Here is a 21,298-nt window from a genome sequence, read left to right as displayed (position 1 = left end):
CCTCCTGGAAAACAGAGGAGAAAAGAGGGAGAAAGACAGGAAAGCAGAAGGGCCTCAAGTGAAATACACTAGCGTAGTCACTGCTGTTTATCCTCCACTGCATAAAATCCTCTTGGCACAGTGCACCTTGCATGCACAGCTGCACGTATTTCTGGTTCAGCTTGCACTGGCAGCTGTTTTCTTCCTGCATCTTGCTGATCTCCTAGATCATCTTCTTGGGCTCCAGGAGAAGCTCAAGATCTTTATACCCCCTGTATGTACAACTCACCTCTAGAAATTCCTTCTTTCTTTCTGTGGACTCTGGTCAATGAACTTTTTATTTCAACTACTTTTTTCCTGGGTCCAGCACATCCTGAGTAGGAAAAAAGTAATTGAAAGACCTTGGCCATGGTCTCAAGACTTTGGCTATGGTCTTGAGAAACTGGTAGCTGCCAATATGGGTCTCTTCTTTGGCAGAGCTAGCTGGCAAAGAGGCTTTGCAGCATATTGGCCTTACTCCTGGCTTAGAGTTAAGCTGTCCCAGGATTAGCTTAAGATTGAGAAAAGTGGGTGAGAAACTTGGTCCAAATCACCTCAAAAGAAAGTCACTTCCAAAGTCCACCTGACAAGCCAATCTTTATTCAACAGCTTCAGAGTTCACACAAATGTGCTACATTGTCTAAAATATATCAATAAAAAATCAAATGTGCTCTAATCCTGATAGTTTAAAAATTATATAATGAAGTTCACAATTGGAAAAAATGTTTACTTCAAGAATTCAACAGGCATACCGGTCTATTCAAATAAATATGTTAAATTCTTATTGTTCAAATGCAGGGTCTATAATATGTGCTGTACCTGTTCAAAGGCTAGCAAAACTACATTGTTTATTAATCTTAAGTTGAACTCCAGTGACTACACAGATTTCACTAGAATTTTTAGGAGCTATTTTGATATGAGCACAGAGTGAGGCAGTAGAGTTGACAAGAAAATATATTGCACTGGGAATTAGGAGATAAAAGTTACAGCATATTTTCTACTACTAACTGGGTACTTAACATTAGGAAAGTCAATGATTCTATGCCTCTGCATCCTTCTCTAAAATGAGATTAAAATACTTGTCTTAGTTAGTTCACAAATTTGTGAACTTTCTAAACTGAGATTTCTCTAACGATACCAATAACATTTTTCTTCCAAGCATACCATTGCTTTAACAGGCTGTTTTCAAGAAATACAAGTGTTTTATAACTTACTTTTTATTATCCTTTCCTTCCTTTCTTTCAAAAACTATAGACATACACATGTAATTTCAAACTCAAACAATCGTATCTAAAGTTCTACATGATGTGTTTTCAATACATGATGTGTTTGGTGGCTATAAACATTGAGGGAGCTGTGGCCTTCTACAATGGGCTAAGGTCATTCTTTCCAGGCATAGCCACATCCAAGAGGATTTCACCACTCTCTCCACACACAGACTGAAATACAGTGTTGTGGTGCTTACAGCAACATTAGAGACACCCATTGTCCTCATTTCAAAGTTCAGCCAACTCCTGTACTCTGTATAGAAGTCCGCAAAAAGTATGGGACTTCACTCAACTTTTGAAAGTACTCTTGTATATACGTTACTCTCTTCCCCTTTTTCTCATAATCAACATATTAATTCTCTTTCTCTTTCTCTCTCTCCACCTCTCCCCACTCCCTCATTTATTTATCTACTTCTCTACTTTTTTAACAGTTGTCAGGAAACAGTTGGCTTTTCTACAGTTGTCTCAGAAGTGGTCCTCAAGGACACTATGGGAGATGATTGTATCTGAATATTGTAGTATCTCTTCACAATTTGATATGGTTTGGATTTGTGTCCCCACCCAAATCTCATGTTGAATTGCAATCCCCAGTATTGGAGGTAGGGCCTGGTAGGAGGTAATTGGATTATAGGGGTGGAGTTCTCACGAATGATTTAGCACCATCCCACCTTGGTACTATATGGTGAGTGAGTTCTCACAAGACCTGGTTATTTAAAAGCGTGTAGCAGCTCCCCTCTCTATTTCTTGCTCCTGCTTCCTGCATAGGCGATGGCTCACTCCCACTTCACCTTCCACCATGACTCTAAGTTCCCGGAGGCCTCCCCAGAAGCTGACGCCACCATGCTTCAGGTACAGCCTGCAGAACCACGAGCCAATTAAGCCTCTTTTCTTTATAAATCACCTAGTGTTAGGTATTTCTTCATAGCATTGTGAGAATGGACTAAATACACAACTTACTCTGAACTTAAAGTCCCTCAAAGCTTTCTCTCAGATTTTGTTTATGCACCGTCATGTGGGATAATGAATCCTATAAGTTTATAACTTGCCATGTAACATGGTACTGTATTTGCTTTCATCCAGCTTAAAACCACAGGAGGAGATAAGCTTTGCTGGAAGTAGACACAGATACTATCAGAGTATAGCTAGGCTGTGATTCAGGGAAGCTGAATTAGAAGCTGAGCTGGCATAGAATGCAAATTTAAAGGAGGACATTTAAATGTTCATATGCCAAGACTGGCTAATTTGGTAGGGGGCTGGCACCTGCTTTTACAACAAATCCAGTGTTCATTGCATAAGAAAATTTCAGAGTTTTCCTTCATATCTTTCAAAAAATCAGACACAAAGGATAAATTGAGTCTCTTTTTTCTTTCTTAATTCTAACTGCCCATTTTACAAACATGATCATCAAAGAGACATACTGAGGTTTAGTATCAGATTTCACATTTTGATATATGTAAGGAAAGTTCTCATCACCTTTACACAATCTCTTGAACGCGTATTTATTTAAGATGGCAGTAGCCCTATGCATTGTGAGCACCTTTCTCTTTCTTATGAATGTATTTGTTTAGTCATTTAAACAATATTTTAATTGCTTTTTTATTGTTGCTTTGCTATAAGTTTCGTTTAATAACAACTGTGTTTACTAAATATTCAATAATATCTTCAAACTGTACGTAAGCTTGCTACTGGATTTTTTTTCTAATACCTACTTTTTATGCTTCCAAAATCAAATTACTATACATGAGTTTGAGTTTTATCCCTATTTTAAACAAAAAAGAATATCATTTTTTAAAAGGTGGGTATACAGGATGAACAAATACATTATTCATGAGGTGAAGATGATATAGAACATAGGCTTTTCTTTGCCTTAACAAAAAAAGAAATCTACAAAAGTCGCATTAATTAGTGTTCCTCAAGAACACTACTGTTTCTGAAGAATATTACACTAGTAAAATCTTTAAGAATAAAAGATTCACCACCCAAGTAAGTTTTGGAAATATACGTCTATCTTTGTTTTAGAGTTTCTCAATGTATATGGGCATATTCATGCCTCTAAGATCTGCCATTCAAAAACATGCTTTGCTTTTCCTTCCATTTCTCTAATATAGTTCACATGATACGCCTTGTTTAAAATTAGCATTTCATGGAATACTCTTTGGAAAATGGTAAACTAGTATAATTATACCTAACAGCAAGCAAAACTTGAAAATACATTTTTCTCAGCTGCAGTTAGACTGTATATTGTAGAGCCAGTTGTTTGTATGCGTAATTTACCCACTGATTTAGAAACAAGGTTATAGCAGTGGAAGTTTCATCAGAAAGATGACTCATCATAAGTCTTGAAACTCCTTCCCACAAGTTGTATCAGTATCATTTAGCCCACATTTGAATATAAGTAATATAAACTAACAGTGGCTTAAAACCTTTTAAAAGGATGTCTGCCATTGAGTTAACAAGAAGTTTAGCGGTAGGAAGTCCTAGAGATGGTTTAGTAGCTCAATAATATGTTTACGGTTCTATCTTCCTAAACTTTCATCCTCAGTGTGTCAGAAACACTTTCTCCTAGTGTACGTAAGACAGCGGATCCAGGCATTGTAGCCCCATATGACAAAATTATAGCAGAAAGAAAAGGAAGGAGCAAGAAGAGTTCCCCTGTGCTGCATTCTTTTCAGAGCAGAAAATTTTGATCAGAGACTCCCAGGAGTTTTTCAGAGATAGCAAAATGGATTAGGACTGCAATGATGTACTTCTCATCCAAAACATTTCTCCTTTTGGCTTAAATGCATTGCTGCCTGAACAAACTAGCAGCTGTCTTAGAAAGGCATGAAATAGAATGTCTTTGGGGGAGGAAATCAAGAGTATCTGCCACATTCCTTCTTAAAAATTGTACATGTTCCAAATACTTATCTGTGGATACAAAGTTGCAATGCCAAGAAACCAAAGTTTGTGTTTTTGCCTCTACCTATATTTTCAGAACTTTTCACATGTTACAAATGTTTCTGGTAATGCTCATAGGAGTCACAATTAGCCTGCCAGTTAGAGACGATATCTGGCATTCATATATTCTTCCACTTTTGCTCATGTTCCCTTGGGGCACAAAATATCTGATGTCCACAAATCTACTTGATCAGTTCTGGTCATTCCCATTTCTGAGTGTGACATCATGAGCACACCAGTGTCTGTGCCAAGGCTAAAGTCTCACAGTACCATTAACAAACCCAGTCACAAATATGCTAAGGCATTGAGGGTTCTGCAAAAGTCAGGGAGAATGACCCCCCTCATTCTGAACCCCTTTGTGTCCCTGAGAAACAAGAGAGTCACTCAATAAAGCAATGAAACAGAAATGACATAGGTTATGAATTTACCATTCAAGCATATTAAAATAGCTGTTGTGACTATGTTCAACTATATAAAGGGAAGCATGTACCTAAAGCGGATCAAAAGAAAAGATATAAAAGATACAATTCCTAGAGATGAAAAATACAGAAAAATACAATATTGAAATAAAAATTTATTAGGTGGAAATACCAGTGGATTAGACATTTCAGAAAAAAAAAACAGTGAACTTGAAAACTTAATAATAGGATCTATCCAAAGTGAAGCATAGAGGGAGGAAAAAAATGCTGAGCATCATGATTAGCAGAACAAGGTGACTTGGTCTAACATATGCCAAATTGGAGTCAACAAGGGAGAGATGATTGAAGAAGTAAAGGTGAAAAATCATCCAAATTTAATGAAAACTATAAAACCACAAATCCAAGAATCACTACAAATCCCGTGGAAGATAAACATAAAACGCATGCACCCACACATGGGTGTAGACAAACAAGCAGCATAATAAAATTTCTTGAAACGATTGATAAAGGCACGCTCTTGAAAGCAGTCAGAAAAGAGACACCTTATAAACAAAAGATCAAAGATAGAAATAACTGCGGACTTCTTTCCATAAATATGCAAGCCAAAATAGTACCACCAGCAGACCTGCACTACAACAAATGTTAAAGGAAGCTCTCCTGAGAGGAAGAAAATGATAACAGACGGAAATTTGAATCTATGCAACAGAATGAAGAGTTCCAGAAGTAGCAAATAGAAGGGTAAATACTCGTTTCTCATTTTTAAGTTATTTAAAATAATATTGACCATATAAAGCAAAAATAATAAAAATGTACTGTGGGATTTTAGAACAGGTAGAAGCAAAATGTATGTCAATAGCATGTAGGATGAGCAGGGAAAAGGAAGTATACTTATTATATTGTAAATGGCATATTATTTTAATGTAGACTATATTAAATTAAAAAACATATGCTACAAACCCTAGAGGTACTGCTACAAAAATAAAATGCATAAGTGTAGCTAATAATCCAATAATGATGATAAAAAGGAATACTAAAATATACTCATCACATCAGAAGGCACGCGTAAGGGGAAAAAGAAAGACCAGATGAAATAAAAAAATAGAAAGATGATAGCTATACACCTAACCATATTAAAAAATTACTTTAAATTTAAGTGGTCCAACCCTGGTTGGTAAGCTTCAACCTATGGGACAAATCTAGCCTGCCAAGTGTTTTTGTAAATAATGTTTTATTGGAACACAGCCATCCTTGTTTGTTTACCCATTGCCTATGACTGCTTTCACTCTACAATGTTAAAGCTGAGTAGATTCAAGGAGAGACCACATGGCCTGCAAGGCTTAAGCTGTTTACTACCTGGCTCTTTGCAGAAAAGGTTTGCTGACTCCTGGTCTAAACACTCCAAGTAAAAACAGAAATTACCAGACTGGATTAAAAGAAAGATCCAATGACTGCCTACAAGAAATATATTCTGGATATAAAGACACAGATAAGATAAAGTCAAAGGATGAAAAAAATATTACTACGCAAACTTTTCAAAAAAGAATGCTGAGATGTCTGTATTAATGTCAGATAGTATACTCCAGAAGAAGGACTTTAGCAGGGATAAAAAAGTGGCATTTATAATGAAAATAGGTCAATTCATCAAGAGGACATAACATTCCTAAATGTGTGTGCATACTGTAAGAGAGCTAAAAAATGCAGGAAGCAAAAAACTGACAGAATTAAAAGGAAACACAAATCCACAATTACAGGAGATTTCTATACTCCTGTCTCAGGAACTGAGAGAAAAAGTAGATACAAGATTATTAAGAATGGAGAAAGTATGAGCAATACTATTAACCGATATGGCTTTATTTATAGAACTCTCAATCTGATGACAGCAGAATACCCATTATTTTCAAGGGCAAATGATGTATTTCCAAGGCAGACCATTTTCTGCTTCATAAAATGTCTCATTAAATTTAAAAGAATTGATAGAGTTTGTTTTCTGACAACAAAATTAAATTAGAAATCAGTAACAAAAGGACATCTAAAACATATCCAAATATGTGAAAATCAAATATCACAGTTTTAAATAACCATCTGTTATGGTTGGTATGTGTCCCTCAAATATCATGTATTAGAAACTTAATGCCCAATGTGGCAGCATTGAAAGGTGGGGACTTTAAGACGTGACTGGATGATGAAGGCTCTGCTCTCATGAATGGATTAATCTATTCATGGACTAATGAATTAACAAGTTAATGAGTTAATGGGCTACCATGGGAGTACTGGTGGCTCCATAGGGAGAAAAATAAGAACCTGAGCAAGCACGTTAGCACTCTCAGCCCTCTTGCCATGTGATACCCTGGGCCACCTCGGGTCTGTGCAGAGGTCCTGCCAGAAAGAATGCCCTCACCAGATGTGCCCCTCAACCTTGGGCTTGCCAGCCTCTACTACGAGAAATAAATTCTTTTTCTTTATAAATTTCCCAGTTTCACATATTCTGTTATAAGCAACAGGAAACTGACTAAGGCACCATCTGTCAAAGAAGGAATCCCAAGAGGAATTAGAAAATATTTTGGGCTTCATGAAAATAAAAAAGCAGTGTATCAAAATTTTTAAATTTCACTAAAATGATGCTTACAGTAAAATTGATTTTCTTATTTCTTAAAATAAGAAAGATCTAAAGAAATTCAATTCAATAATATCTACCTTAAGCAGCTAGAAGAAAAGAGCAAATTAAATCCAAAGTAAGTCAGAGAGTAAAGCAATAAATGTAAGAGCTGAAAGTAATTAAAGAGAAAATGAGGGAAAATGAAGAAAATTTATATAACTAATATCTATCTGATTTTTGAAATTCTACAAAAAGCTACTCGAACTAGTAATAACAAGTGCATTTATTAGCAAGGTCCAAGGATAAAAGTCAATATACAAAAGATCAACAGTATTTTGATAAACTAGCAAAGAACAAATGGAAAACGATGTCTAAAACATGGCATTTATAATGGCATCCACAAACATGATTTATAGATAAATTTTGTTAAATAATGTGCACAAACCTATACAATGAAAATTATAAAACATTTCTGAGAAAAATAAAATGGAGAGATAAGTAAATGAAGAGATATATCATGCTCAGGGAAGGAAAGACTAAATATTTTTAAAATGTCAATTCTCCTTAAAATGACCAATATATTTATTACAATCCCAATCAAAATTCCATTGGATAAGCTTCCAGTGGACAGTGCTATTCTAGCAGAAAACAAAGTAAATAATATTTACAATCTCTGGATAGGTAAAGATTTCTTAAATAGGACATAAAAAAGTACAAATTATAAAAGAAAAAATTGATAAAATTGTACTTTATAAAAATCTCATAACTTCTATTCTATGATGGACTACCTTAAGAAAATAAAAATGCAAGCCACAGACATGAAAAAAAATATTTGCAATATGCAACAAAGGACTTGTATCCAGAAAATACAGTTGCTGACAAAGTTTAGAATATACTTACAATATATCCCAATAACTCCACTTAAGAAGAATAAAAACATATTTCCACACAAAGACTTGTAAATGAATGTTCATAACAGTGTTATTCAGAGTAGCCCCACACTGGACATAACCCAGTTGTCCATAGACAGGTGAATAAATAATCAGAAATACAGTCATACAAAGGAAGACTACGAAGTAACAAAACAGGAATAAACTATTGATATCACATCATAGATGAATCTCAAAAACATTATAATGAATGAAGGATGCGAAGAAACAAAAGATTACATAAAGGGTGATTCCATTTTTATGTAACTCTAGAAAAGAAAATTATCATCTATGTGACAGAAAGCAGAACAGGGATTGCCTGGACCTGGAGGAGGGGTAAATTACCTGGAGAAAGGCACAAGGAAACTTTTAAAGGGTGATGGAAATGTTCTAGATCTTAATTGTGGTTTCATGAGTGCATATGTTTGTCAAACCCCATCAAAATACAGACTTAAAAATGGATGCATTTTATTGTATGTAAATTTTATACCCCAATAAAATTTATTTTAAAGTTACCTAATTATATGTATTACATATACACAGTAAACAAAATTAAGTTTCAGTTTCTATATGAAGCTTTTTATAAGCAAAAACAATGAAAGGAGAAAAAAGAGAAAGGCAAGACGCAGAAAAAATAGAATATAGGTCAATTTCAGGTTCTTTCAAAATTGTAAAATGAGGAGGTGGAATAGTTATTTGATATATTTGGATTTGTCTATTTATTTTTATTTGAAGTGTTTTTTGTGTAATCAAAACTACAAAACCATTGCAATTATTTTTGTCCTCAGAATTTTCTTTCCTCTGAGTAACATTATGTACAAATTTCATTACATAGGCATTTAGACAGATTTTCATATAAATACATATTTGGGAAAGAATGTTTCTTTGCCAATTTCCAATGTAGAAATTAGATAAATACTAGGCATAAAAAGTTATGTGGTTGAATGCTTTTCTTTAATTTCCAAAAGACCAGAATCTCTAATATTCAACAAACTCTTTTAATTTTATTAGCAGTTACTCTTGTGGAATACAGAATTTGGTGCCAGAAAATCACATTATTCCACTGACAATTAGATAACATGGCCATGTCTTTAGAGCACCAATATTAAATTACTGGAACATCAAAAAAAAAAAGAAACTGTGAATTATAATTTTCCTTAGCAACATATGTATTTTTTTTTCCTGTTTTCCACTTCAACACTTTTTCCCCAAACTGACTAATTTTCTATCTAATGTTCAGTGTTTTTACGGCATTAAATTAGTCAAGTGCTTAAAAATTTAAAGCCTTATTTTCCCATTTCCTATAAAGCAATATAGGGTTTTGCAATGTTAACAAAAGGGACACCACATTGCTTATTGTTTTGCACAAATTTTAAAATGGAAAAAAGTTTGAACACATCATTTTTATATAGATGTAGTAAGTTTTACTGAAATAATACAAATCATTTTTTTTTTCCAAAATCACAGAAGAAAGCAAATACTTTTATTTTTCTCTATGGAGTTATTTAATGAGTTAATGAGTGACTACATGAAATAGGAGTAGTAACTTAAAAAGTGTACCCCAAAATGTCCTAAAAATTCGCAGTTAGCTGCAATTCTCAGCAACAGTGAGGACTGATTCTAAACAATCCTAATCAAGTTGAATAGATTTATTCAGGAAAAAAGTTATCACATATTTCAGGAAGCAGAGGAACAGAGCAACAAGTTGTGGCCCTGCCAACAATGACCACAGAAGCCACAGCTAGATGGCAGGCAGCCTGTTCAGTCACTGTATAAAGAAAGCAGTGGGCTGGGCACGGTGGCTCACGCCTGTAATCCCAGAACTTTGGAAGCCTGAGGCAAGTGGATCCCCTGAGGTCAGGAGTTTGAGAGCAGACCGGCCAACATGGTGAAAACTCGTCTCTGCTAAAAATGCAAAAAAAAATTTTTTTTTGTATTTTTACAAATACAAATTTGTATTTTACAAATACACCAGGTGTGGTGGTGCACACCTGCAATTCCAGCTACTCGGGAGGCTGGGGCAGGAGAATCACTTGAACCTGCGAAGCAGGGGTTGCGTTGAGCCAAGATCACACCACTGCACTCCAGCCTGGGAAACAAGAGTGAAACTCCATCTCAAAAAAAAAAAAAAAAAAAAAAAGCAGTTCCCTGGCTAATCTAGAATAATAGTGGTGCCACCAACAGTGACAACAGTATTTAAGTAGCAAGGGTGAAAATATCGAATTCTGCTTTACACATTCACAGTTAACTGATGGTAGGACATTCTGTGAAGAGACTGCATTAATTCTGTTATATAGAGGACTAGAGAGACGTTTAGGATCGAAGAGATGAGACCTGATAATTGTCTGTGTGGCTCAAATTTGTTTCAATATGTATGCAATTAGCCACAAAGGACAATATAGAGGCTAATGAAAAACCTCTCTCTCCACTGGTAATCATATAACAACAGCCTACTGTGTGTTGAACACTTGTTATGTATTTTTAATTATCACATTTGAAAACAATCCTGAGATATTACTGCTATTCCCTTTCAAAGATGAGGCTTATCACCACTAATTTGGTTTATCATAATGATTCCCTTTCAAATACTGAGGCTTATCGCAACAAATTTCAAGGCCGCACAGGTAGGAAATTTAGAAGGTCTGTCCCAAACCTGGGATATTAAAGAACTTCTGGTTCCCATTTTGTGTTCTTCACATTACTGGGGGAACCTAATAAAATAAGCCGATCATCAGAAAGTTGTAATAATAATAGCTAACAATTATTAGGTACTTATTATGTTCCAGCTACTCGTCTAAGAATTTTACTCTATTAATTCACCCAAATCCTAGCACTACAGGCCCCATTATAATTCTCCTTTATATGATCTTTATACTAACAAATATGGTTCAAAAAGAATTTCAAATCAACCTTGGCAAAAGCTGTACTTCAAAACATATTTTTAAACACTGCATGAGGCTCGCCCTTAACAAGCTCACTGTCTCATAGGGACAATTGCAATTACAAAGAACAATTGCAATATAGGATTAAAAACAAAAAGATGTTATCATGGGGCATTATATAGGATATTAGTAAGAACACTTGGGAGAGGTCCAAAAAAGGACCCGGAATAGTCACTCGGAATGAAACCTGCAAATAACATTCTAAAGGGTAGAAAAAATTCAGTGCAGTGAAACATTCTGCCCAACACAGTGATGGAATAATTAACTGGCCTCCAATTGCCAACTAAGTATTGTATTGCAACAGGAACTGTAGAGAGAACACACTTGAGTTATAGTAAAACTGAAAACAGGAGCTTCGGAGCCTGGCAGATCTGAGTTTGCATTCGAGATTTATCACTGCTTATTAGTGTGAAGCTCAGTGTTTTCCTTTATGAAATGAAAACATTATCTACTCTAAGGAAGCTGTGAAGACTCAGGGTGGAATGTTTTTGAAATCACTGAATCAATAGTAGCTGCTGTGAGTGTCTCTGTTGTGGCTTCCTAATGTAGCTGTTTTCCTTTGGAGAGCTCAGCACTCATTTCTTTCCTCCAGGCTCTTAGGATTCTTAAAACCTGCAAGGGCCCATTAACATTTCATGGGGACAGGCAATAACATTCATCTCTTTTACTCTCTGGGTGTTATTGGAGATCGTGATCATTTCCTATGTGAGCTTATGCCTCTAAAATTTTACTAGTGCGCCTTAAAATAAACAACAGAATCATGGGATGGTGTGGGATAAAACTAATCAGCACCAGCTCTCTTTTTCCCACATGGGTGCCACTCATTCCTATAATGAGATCTTCCCCACTTCCCAAGTCTGCACAAGGTGTGAGAGAGTCCTTGTCAGTTAAATGAAAGCCAGAATAGCTGCTGTCACTTAAATTTAGAGAAGCTGAAAAGTAGGTTGTCTTAAGTGGAATTAAATATGTTATTATCAAAAGAACTCCTCAGCACCATTCTAGGATTACAGGCATCCTGATAATCCTCCTTCAGGTAAATGAGAAATGATTTTAGATGTTTCTAAACTTTAAAAAGAAAAATTTTAGAAAATGTTTGCTTGGTTCTTAACGTTCTTTTTATCCACAGCGACCACCATCTTTAACCAAATATTTTCTGTTTCTTCCACATTACTCTTTGGTAGAAACAAAACATTAATTAACCTTAAAACTTTGCATCTAAAAATGAAAAGTTAACTCACAAGATCTGTGATAAAAGCCATCTTCAGCCATTACAGCCTGCTCCTTACTCTCCACTATGCTCTCAATTTTAACTAGGCCCTTTGTTTCCCTGGACTCATAATTATAGAAATAAAAGATGGGGAAATATGACTCTATTTCAGTCGTTCATTATGTAAGCATAAGGAAATTCATCTTTGAATACATGTAAGCTCATGGCTGTCATGAAAACCTACTCCCCATGGTTTTCTCCATGAAAACCATACAAGCACCAATCACTACTCTTCTATGTTCCCACTCATTCCTTTCTAAATGCTATCTGAAGTCTATTTATTGACTAGGGTTAAGCCTCTCCAAGTTAACCTTGAGGATGTTCTCTTTCCAGTGAGCCACTTCATACCAAACAAGCTTCCCCCTCTCCTTTTTGCCCCTCAATTGTGAAAGAAACAATCCTTTTCCTTTTTCAAAGCACTGAGCAATCCTCAAAGCTCAATTGTCCAGTGAATTCTTTCTAATACAAAGGTTTAATGAACCTTAAGACATTTCTGACAGCATTTCTATAATTACATCTAATACTTCTGATTTTCTTCGTTTCTATCACTCCTTGACTTCTCATTTAGGATGAGTTATTAAATGTATTTCCTCATCTCTGGATCTAGAAATATTTTCGTTTTAGCTATTGCCAGACAAAGACATTTCCAGTAAGAGCCTTATAGAGTGATCACAAATGACTGACAAATGAGTTGGACACTGTTGCACAAGTTTCTGCCCTTTTTAATAATCCTTAAGTTGAGCTCAGAGCTTTTTTAAGAATTCTTTTAATCACTAAATTCACCATGAGGAGAAGCAGGTGAAAACCACTTAAATTAAACCAGGGATACAAGGGGCTTACATCACTTCGTTTTCAGTTCTCATAGGAGAAGACAGTATGAAAAAAGTTGACCCTATCTTTGGAGACAAGACTTAGATTTGAATCCTTGCTGTTCTCTTTAATTCCTATGTAACTGTGAAAAATCTGCACCTGAGGTTCTTTAATATCTAAAATGAATAAAATGTACATACTTTATACAGCCAATTCCAAGATAAATAAAAGCATTATTAAAGTTACAAATTCAAGTTTGTTGCCCCAAAATCCCTGGGAGAGGTCACAGATGGAAAAATCAGTTTCAAACAGATTTTCCTCTAAATCCAACCCACACACACAGATCCTCATTCACTCCTCTACTCCACAACTCCTTCAATCTCACTGCTTCATCCTTAAGGCAAGGAAAATCACATCTAAATTAGATTTTGCATTCTTCCAAGCAACCACTAAACAATTGCTAGGATATGGCTCTAAAAGCTTCTACTTACCGATTCTGGGTGAAGGGCTCTGGTGTTTCTTCCTAGAATTTAGACGAACTGCACATGATCTGGGGAGACTAAAGTGTATCCTTTTATCTTAAACAGCTAATTGGATTAACAGAGAATTTCCATCCAAAATGACACCCATTACATATACTTTCATTTCCTCATAAAATATAGTTCATTTTACTGTAGTGTCACTTCATAAAAACAAAGCTCATTCATCACATTCTGACACCTGTGGTTGTGACACATGCCACTGCACTTTAACAATTAGATGTTCCAAAAGGATCCCAGCACCAGCAAGATAATATTCTCCTGAATCCTTAAGCATCAGAGAGAAACAGATAAATTTCACTGTTGTAATCAGTGAAACCTTGTTGTGAATAAGACTTGCAGGTGGAGACTTCTGGTCACTATCAGAGGTAGAGAAAAAAAGACTGGTGCATTTTGTCCCAGCTGAAGTTGAAAGGAATATTTCCGCATTCACATATCAGACCACAGTCATCACTCTGACCCTGCCAACATTTCAAGAGAGGCCCCTAAGATGAGGCCTTTATCCCTGCAAACAAGCTTATTCTATTTCCGACAACATCTAAAGCCTAAAACCTTTTGTTCAGGCATTTATTTCACACTATTTAATGGTAAGCCTCCAACTTCCTCAAGTCACTGAGGGGGCTGTGTATACATTCTGGAAGTTCACCATGATTATAGTAGAACTAATAAATTGATGGTCTTTTTTTTTTTCTAAACCCTCTGCTTCTGTCTCATACTCTTATTTTCACCATCATCCTCAGTGCCACTGAAATGACTTTTAATTAGCTTCTCCCCTTGCATTCTTGCTTGGTTTCATCAGCAGTATCACCCCCTTACATGCAGTTTCGATTATCAAAGTTTCAGTTGCCCACCACCAACCTTGGATGGAAAATTTTACATGCAATAAAATATTATGTGTGTGTGTGTTTGTAAGACAGAGACCACAGTCACATAACTTTTATTAGAGTATATTGTTATAAGTGTTCTATTTTATTATAGGCTATTGTTGTTAATCTCTTACTGTGACTAATTTATAAATTGAATTTTATCATAGGTATGTACTTACAGGAAAACAACAGTGTATATAGGATTTAGTGCTGTCTGTGGTTTCAGGCACCCACTGGGGGTCTTGAAACATAACCCACTCAAATAACAGGGGACTACTGTATTTTTTCTGCGACCAGAGTGATCTATTTCAAATGCAAATCTCTTCATGCTACTTCCTCCTTAAAATTTTGCAAGATTTTTGAAATCTCTTCCTTCCCTCTTCATCCCTTCTCCTACTCCCAGAATCTCTACCTTATCTTTTACCTCTCTCCACCATCAGTTTCCTGAAATCCCAAAATGTAGAATTACTTTCCCTCCCATTGAGCTATGTTCCCAGGCTCAAAGCCTTTATACAAACTGTTTCCCCACCTGGAAGCCAATCCAATTACACTAGAACCTCTGGGTGGGGCACAAGCAAGGGTATTCTTTAAAGCTCCCTAGGTGCCTCTAACGTACAGCCAGTGTTGGAAAACATAGTAATTTAAACTCTTGCTTTACTAAAAAAAACATTCAGGGAAGTTATCAAGTTTATCCAAGATCACATGTCAGGGGATTCTTTTTACCTTTGTTTCCCCAAAATAATGTATCTCATAATTAATGATTCTTTGAATGTCAATCACAGCTATAGACGCTTTCTAAATTTGATTTTTAAATATTATTTTGAAGTAGCAACTGAACGGGGGATGCAATGGAAAAACACTTGCACTCCATGTCAGTTCTTCCCTTCTTCAAAATGATCCTACAGTCAGCTACTTCAGGTTGTCATTTTTAGTTAAGATATCAATATGGCTGCATAGTATTCCATGGTGTATATGTACCACATTTTCTTCATCCAGTCTATCATTGATGTGCATTTAGGTTGATCCCATGTATTTGTTATTGTGAATAGTGCTGTAATGAACATAATGTGTGCATGCAACTTTATAATAGAATGGTTTATATTTCTTTGGGTATATACCCAGTAACGGGATTGCTAGGTCGAATGGTATTTTTGGTTTTAGGTCTTTGAGAAATCATCATACTGTCTTCCACACTGAACTAATTTACATTCTCACCAACGGTGTATAAGCATTCGTTTTTCTTCACAACCTCACCAGCGAAATCATGTTCTTTGCAGGGATGGATGGAGCTGGAGGCCATTAAACTTAGCAAACTAACCCAGGAACAGAAAACCAAATTCTGCATCTTCTCACTTATAAGTGGGAGCTAAATGATGAGAACACAGACACATGGAGGGGAACAATACACACTGGGGCCTACTGGAAGGTGGACGGTGGAGGGTGGAGGGTGGAGGTTGGGAGGAGGGAGAAGATCAGGAAAAATAACTAATGGGTACTAGACTTAATACCTGGGTGATGAAATAATCTGTATGACAAACCCCCATGACACAAGTTTACCTACGTAACAAACCTGTACAGGCACCCCTGGACTTAAAGTAAGCTAAAACAGATATTAATATGAGAATTTTGGAATCTGTAAAATTTCTCTGTGAAAATCTACTTTTGAGAAGGCATAACCCAGGAATAACGCACTGGGTTATCATTTATGTTCCTTATTTCAAATGTGTTATTAGGGGCAAAATAAAACTTTGGTTAAGATATCCCAAAGATAAATCTTTGCAGCTAAATTTAAACTATCAGTTGATTTCTGGTCTTTCACCTTAAAACTACAGAAATGAATCTGAATCTGAAGCGTCCCTCTGTGTTCCCCATTCTGTTTCCCAGTCCTCAAAGATGAGGCTCTCAGTGCTTTAGGCACAAAGGTGCTAACTTTTTTGTGTTATTTCATACAACCTATTGTGCCTAGATTATGGTGACATGTCCTTTGACTATTAATTGCAATCTGTAGATAATGATAAGAGCAAGTTTCTGCCTCCCCAAGGTGAGGCACAGCCAATAGGCCAGATCTATAATTTAGGACTACCAGGAGTGAGCTTTGAACCTTGCCTTTGGCAATAACGTTATCAATCAGAAGAATTAACCAAACCTCCTGGCTGAGGATTTTAACAAATGGAACTATACAAAGGTAAAGCAGATAGGCAACACATCAAAATATAAATGGCTTAATTGTGATTTAGGTATTCAACATATGAAAACAATTTTTTTCTTCTTTGGAACAATTAAGTTGTAAGAAAATAAATCTAGCCATACTTTAAAAAATGAGAAAATGTTCAGGCTAAAGATACATAGTTATAACTTATAAGACTTACAAGATTAATATAATGAAGAAGAGATCATAGCGTGTGTGTGTGTGTGTGTGTGTGTGTGTGTGTGTGTGTGTGTGTGTGTGTGTGTTGCTGCCCTCTACTGGGGACCAAAGGACGAGTTCTCAATTGAGTTCTCCCAGCTCAATTCCAGTTGAAAATCCCTTCATGACAAAAATTAAATCAAGCACCTAGCAAAGTTCTAAGTACCACAGACAAAGTATAGTACCACAAGACTATAAACCCTAAGGGTTTTTTTTTTCTAAATTGTCCCTACTTTACATTTTAGATGAAAATTGTTGAAATCATGCAAAGACAGCCTTTACTGAGAATGATTTTTACCCTGAAGACTGAGAGTTTCATTCTGAATTGACATTCAAGAGGAATGCCAATGAGTCAGATCAGCTTTATTCAGTATCAGTTACACACATATAAAATGATTTTAGTACTTTTAAAATTTTTTCACTCTCAAGATTGGTAACCTTGGCCGGGCGCGGCGGCTCACGCCTATAATCCCAACGCTTTGGGAGGCTGGGGCAGGCAGATCACTTGAGGCCAGGAATTTGGGACCAACACTTGAGGCCAACATGGTGAAATCCCATCTCTACTAAAAATACAAAACTCAGCCAGGCATGGTGTTGGGTGTCTGTAATCTCAGCTACTCAGGAGCCTGAGGCAGGAAAATCACTTGAACCTGGGAAGCAGAGGTTGCAGTGAGCCGAGATTGCGCCACTGCACTCCAGCCTGGGTGACACAGCAAGATTCTATCTCAAAGAAAAAAAAAAAAAAAGGCTGGGCATGATGGCTCACGTCTGTAATTCCAGCACTTTGGCAGGCCGAGGCGGGCGGATCACCTGAGGTAAGGAGTTCAAGACCAGCCTGACCAGCATGGAGAAACCCGTCTCTACTAAAAAACAAAATCAGCCAGGCATGGTGGCACATGCCTGTAATCTCAGCTACTCCAGAGGCTGAGACAGGAAAATCACTTGAACCCGGGAGGCAGAGGTTGCAGTGAGCCAAGATCATGCCATTGCACTCCAGCCTAGGCAACAAGAGTGAAACTCTGTCTCAAAAAAAAAAAAAAAATTTGGTAACCCCATGTTTTCTGTCTGGTTCTAGTAAATTGTATGACTTTATTTCACTGATGAATTTCTTTTGTTTTGTCTCATTTAATCTTTTTAATACTATAAAGTATTATTAATATCCCCAACTTATCATACGAGAGAATTTAAGCACTAAGATGTTAATAAATTTTCTGAAGCCTCACAGCTAGAAACAAAATGTAGGAATTCAGATGCAGGAAAGCTTAGGAAAGAAGCCATGCTCTCAGCAACCACACTAAAAGGCCTTTCAGGTAACATGGTGCTGAGCACGTAACGTAGTTATGTTGCAAAAATGTACTTGCAGAGCAAGATTATTCAACTATTCATTCTTGAAAATCAGTGTGTTATGAGTTAGTCTTAAATTTCTCCAAGGCAAAACTATGACACAACATATGCCATGCTAAATTATGCAAATATTTCATCTTGAGATGCCAAATTTTAAAGCAGAAATACTGAAAGTAAATATAATTTACATTCCATAGATTTTGTTGTTCTTGGAATTCTTCATGCTTTTTCTAACCCTCCACCCTTTGCTCATTTTCATTATCTTTACATGACTTAGTTATGCCACTACCTCCTAGCCTACTACAATCTGCACTACTTTGCTTGGAATGCCATAACAAAATATCATTGACTTGCTGGCTTAAGCAACAGAAATTTTTGTTCGTGCAGTACTGAAGGCTGGAAGTTCCAAATTAGGGTGCCAGTATAGTTGGGTTCTGGTGAGTTCCCTTTTCTAGGTTGCAGAGAGTCACCTTGCGCAATGTACTCACATAGTCTTCCCTGGGTGTGAGAGCTGGAAGGCCACGAGGTAGATGAAGCAGATGAAGGGAGGGAGGGTAGTAGGGGAGAGCAACCTCTTCCTCTTCTTATAAAGCCACCAATTCTATGGGATTAGGACTCCACCCTTATGACCTCATTTATCTTGGTTACCTCCTGAAAGCCCTATATTCAAATATAGCCACATTGGGGGTAAGGGCTTCCATATATGAATCGGGGGCATAGAATTCAGTCCATAACATCATCTTTTACATTTCAATTGCATTTTCTCGTTTCTTAGAATTAATGTATTGGAATCACCTGTATACTTACCTGTGTCTCATTATACATGTGTTCCCTCAGGCCAAATTCTAACTATATTGCCGTTGTATCCCAGGCACAGAACCTACCCATATGGTGAGTACTGTTGGATGAATAAATCAATGACACCGATGGCTTTATTCTGATTCTTTACCAGCTCTTAGAAGCAAATGTCATAATTAAAGCAGGGGTAATAGGTTTGTTGGCTTAAGCAGATACCTGGGGCTTTACTGGAGATAAAACATCAGAACAAGGCTTACGCTCATTCAGCCACTAAACATCATGAATTTTAGTCTCCTCCAAAGTCCTCAACAAAATAGTAGAATTTGCACGACAATAAAGTTAAACATTGGGCAACAGCCATGACTGTGCTAGGAAGCAAGTGTTTCAACTGTTCAGGTGTGTAGCACACCAATTCAATTTGTAATTTCTTATTTCAGGTGAACACATTTTTTAAGAATAGGGTGAATGATTTAATAAATTACATCCATTGAATAAATGACCATGTAATATACATACCATACTCAACAATCAGTTAAAATTAGGTATAAAAAAAAGACATTGTAATCAGGCCTATACACAACTTTATTATACGCTGAATAACAAGCATGTAACAAAATTTTGAGCATGACAAGGATGAAATATTTCAAATTCTGTTTCTTACAAAAGCATTAAGAACAATACACAAAGACTGTTCATAATATTTTACAGTCAGCTAAAAATAACAAGACATTCTAGGATTTCAGGAGTTTTCCTTTTCTTTCAACTATGGCATTAGCTTTATTTCCATTAGCTTTGCTACAGTGAAAATTAACATATATGGACATACACATATAAGTGAAATGGAAAATGAAGGCATACAACAAACATTCTGATTAATCAACAAGTATAAAATACAGGCTTTTAGTACTTCTGAACTTACATTTCGTTGAATGTACAATGAAACTTTTTGTCTAAAATGTTTCTAATGTTAATTTTGACCATTCCCAAAGTAATTAATACTCTTTCTTAGCACCACCATTCATTTACTTTTAGAGTTTGAAATGAATTAAGAAACACACTAATCATATTCAGAGGTGCTCTTCACAACACTGAACAACAGGCAATCCACTGCCCCTTATCAAGGCTGAGACGCTGTAGGAAATGAGTAGTTCACCAATACTGTCTATCCCAGGTGAATATCAGCCCTGATCTTACTTCTAATGACGAGATACATGTTTTGGCTTATGTAGTAGCATGAGCTATGAGATATGAAACATGAAAGTCACATGGACATGAAATTAAACTCAAATCTCTACTGCATGGAGGCTGAATGTGAAATATTTCACAGTGACTAAAATTGACTGGCTAACAGGCAATGGTGGATTTTTATATTCAACTTTGATTAACATAAATGGACTTTACAAGAAACCCTTGAGATTTAATTAATGCTGCTAATCCAAGGGCTCCAACTGACTGAGGAGCCTTTAAAATCAGTATATGTGACCTTTTATATTTTTTTCCATAAGAAAAAAAATAAAAACACCGAGGTACTTATGTTTCTTTTCAAGGGATTACTGTTGGTTATCTTCCTGAGATGCAAAAGACCACAGAAGAAGCACCATGCCGAGGCTGCTGAATGAGGCATCAGACACTAATAGTTTGGGCCTTTTCTGAACGGATCTCTTCTGGCAATTACACTAAAACATAGTGATGGGTCGCAGATGCCTGGGGGGCCTGGTTGCCCTTGGATTCCAGGTTTTCCATGATCTCCATCTTTGCCAGGGAGACCTGGGTCTCCTGGAGGACCTTCTTTGCTTATTCCAGGAGGGCCCTCTGGACCTAAGGTGGGACATTGGCAAGATGTAAACAAAGGACTTTAGTTTTTTAGAGTGAAAGAGCCAATTCTTCAAGAAACTTAAACTGAAAAAAAAAACCTCTTGAATATTTTATATATTTGCACTAATTATAAAGTAGGGGCATTTTCTTGATAATTCTACATGTCTTCTGCTTTGAAAAGAACCATCCAAAAGTTATCAGTAATTTTTGAAAACTAGGCTAAGCATATTAACATAGCAACCATGCTACTGATTAAAACATTTAGCTAACATTATAATATTCCATTTTGTGTATTGTCCAATCTTATTTCTTCCTTTCAGCCTATCTTTTACCAATATTATTA

General features: G+C 36.2%; 1 protein-coding gene across 2 annotated transcripts in view; it reads right to left on the bottom strand.

Annotated features, from left to right (window-relative positions):
* Positions 1-19,704: 19,704 nt before the first annotated feature.
* COL21A1 (collagen type XXI alpha 1 chain) overlaps positions 19,705-21,298 on the bottom strand; it is a 182,266-nt gene continuing 180,672 nt past the window's right edge. For both annotated transcript variants that reach the window (XM_030803600.1, XM_030803601.1), the window contains one exon: positions 19,705-20,958. In XM_030803600.1, coding sequence (XP_030659460.1) covers positions 20,771-20,958 — 188 coding nt within the window. In that variant the 3' untranslated portion in view covers positions 19,705-20,770. The remainder of the gene's footprint in view (positions 20,959-21,298) is intronic.

This window comes from Nomascus leucogenys, chromosome 22a (assembly GCF_006542625.1).
Source record: "Nomascus leucogenys isolate Asia chromosome 22a, Asia_NLE_v1, whole genome shotgun sequence".
Lineage (NCBI taxonomy): Eukaryota > Metazoa > Chordata > Mammalia > Primates > Hylobatidae > Nomascus > Nomascus leucogenys.
This window is presented reverse-complemented; position numbering and strand designations above follow the sequence as displayed.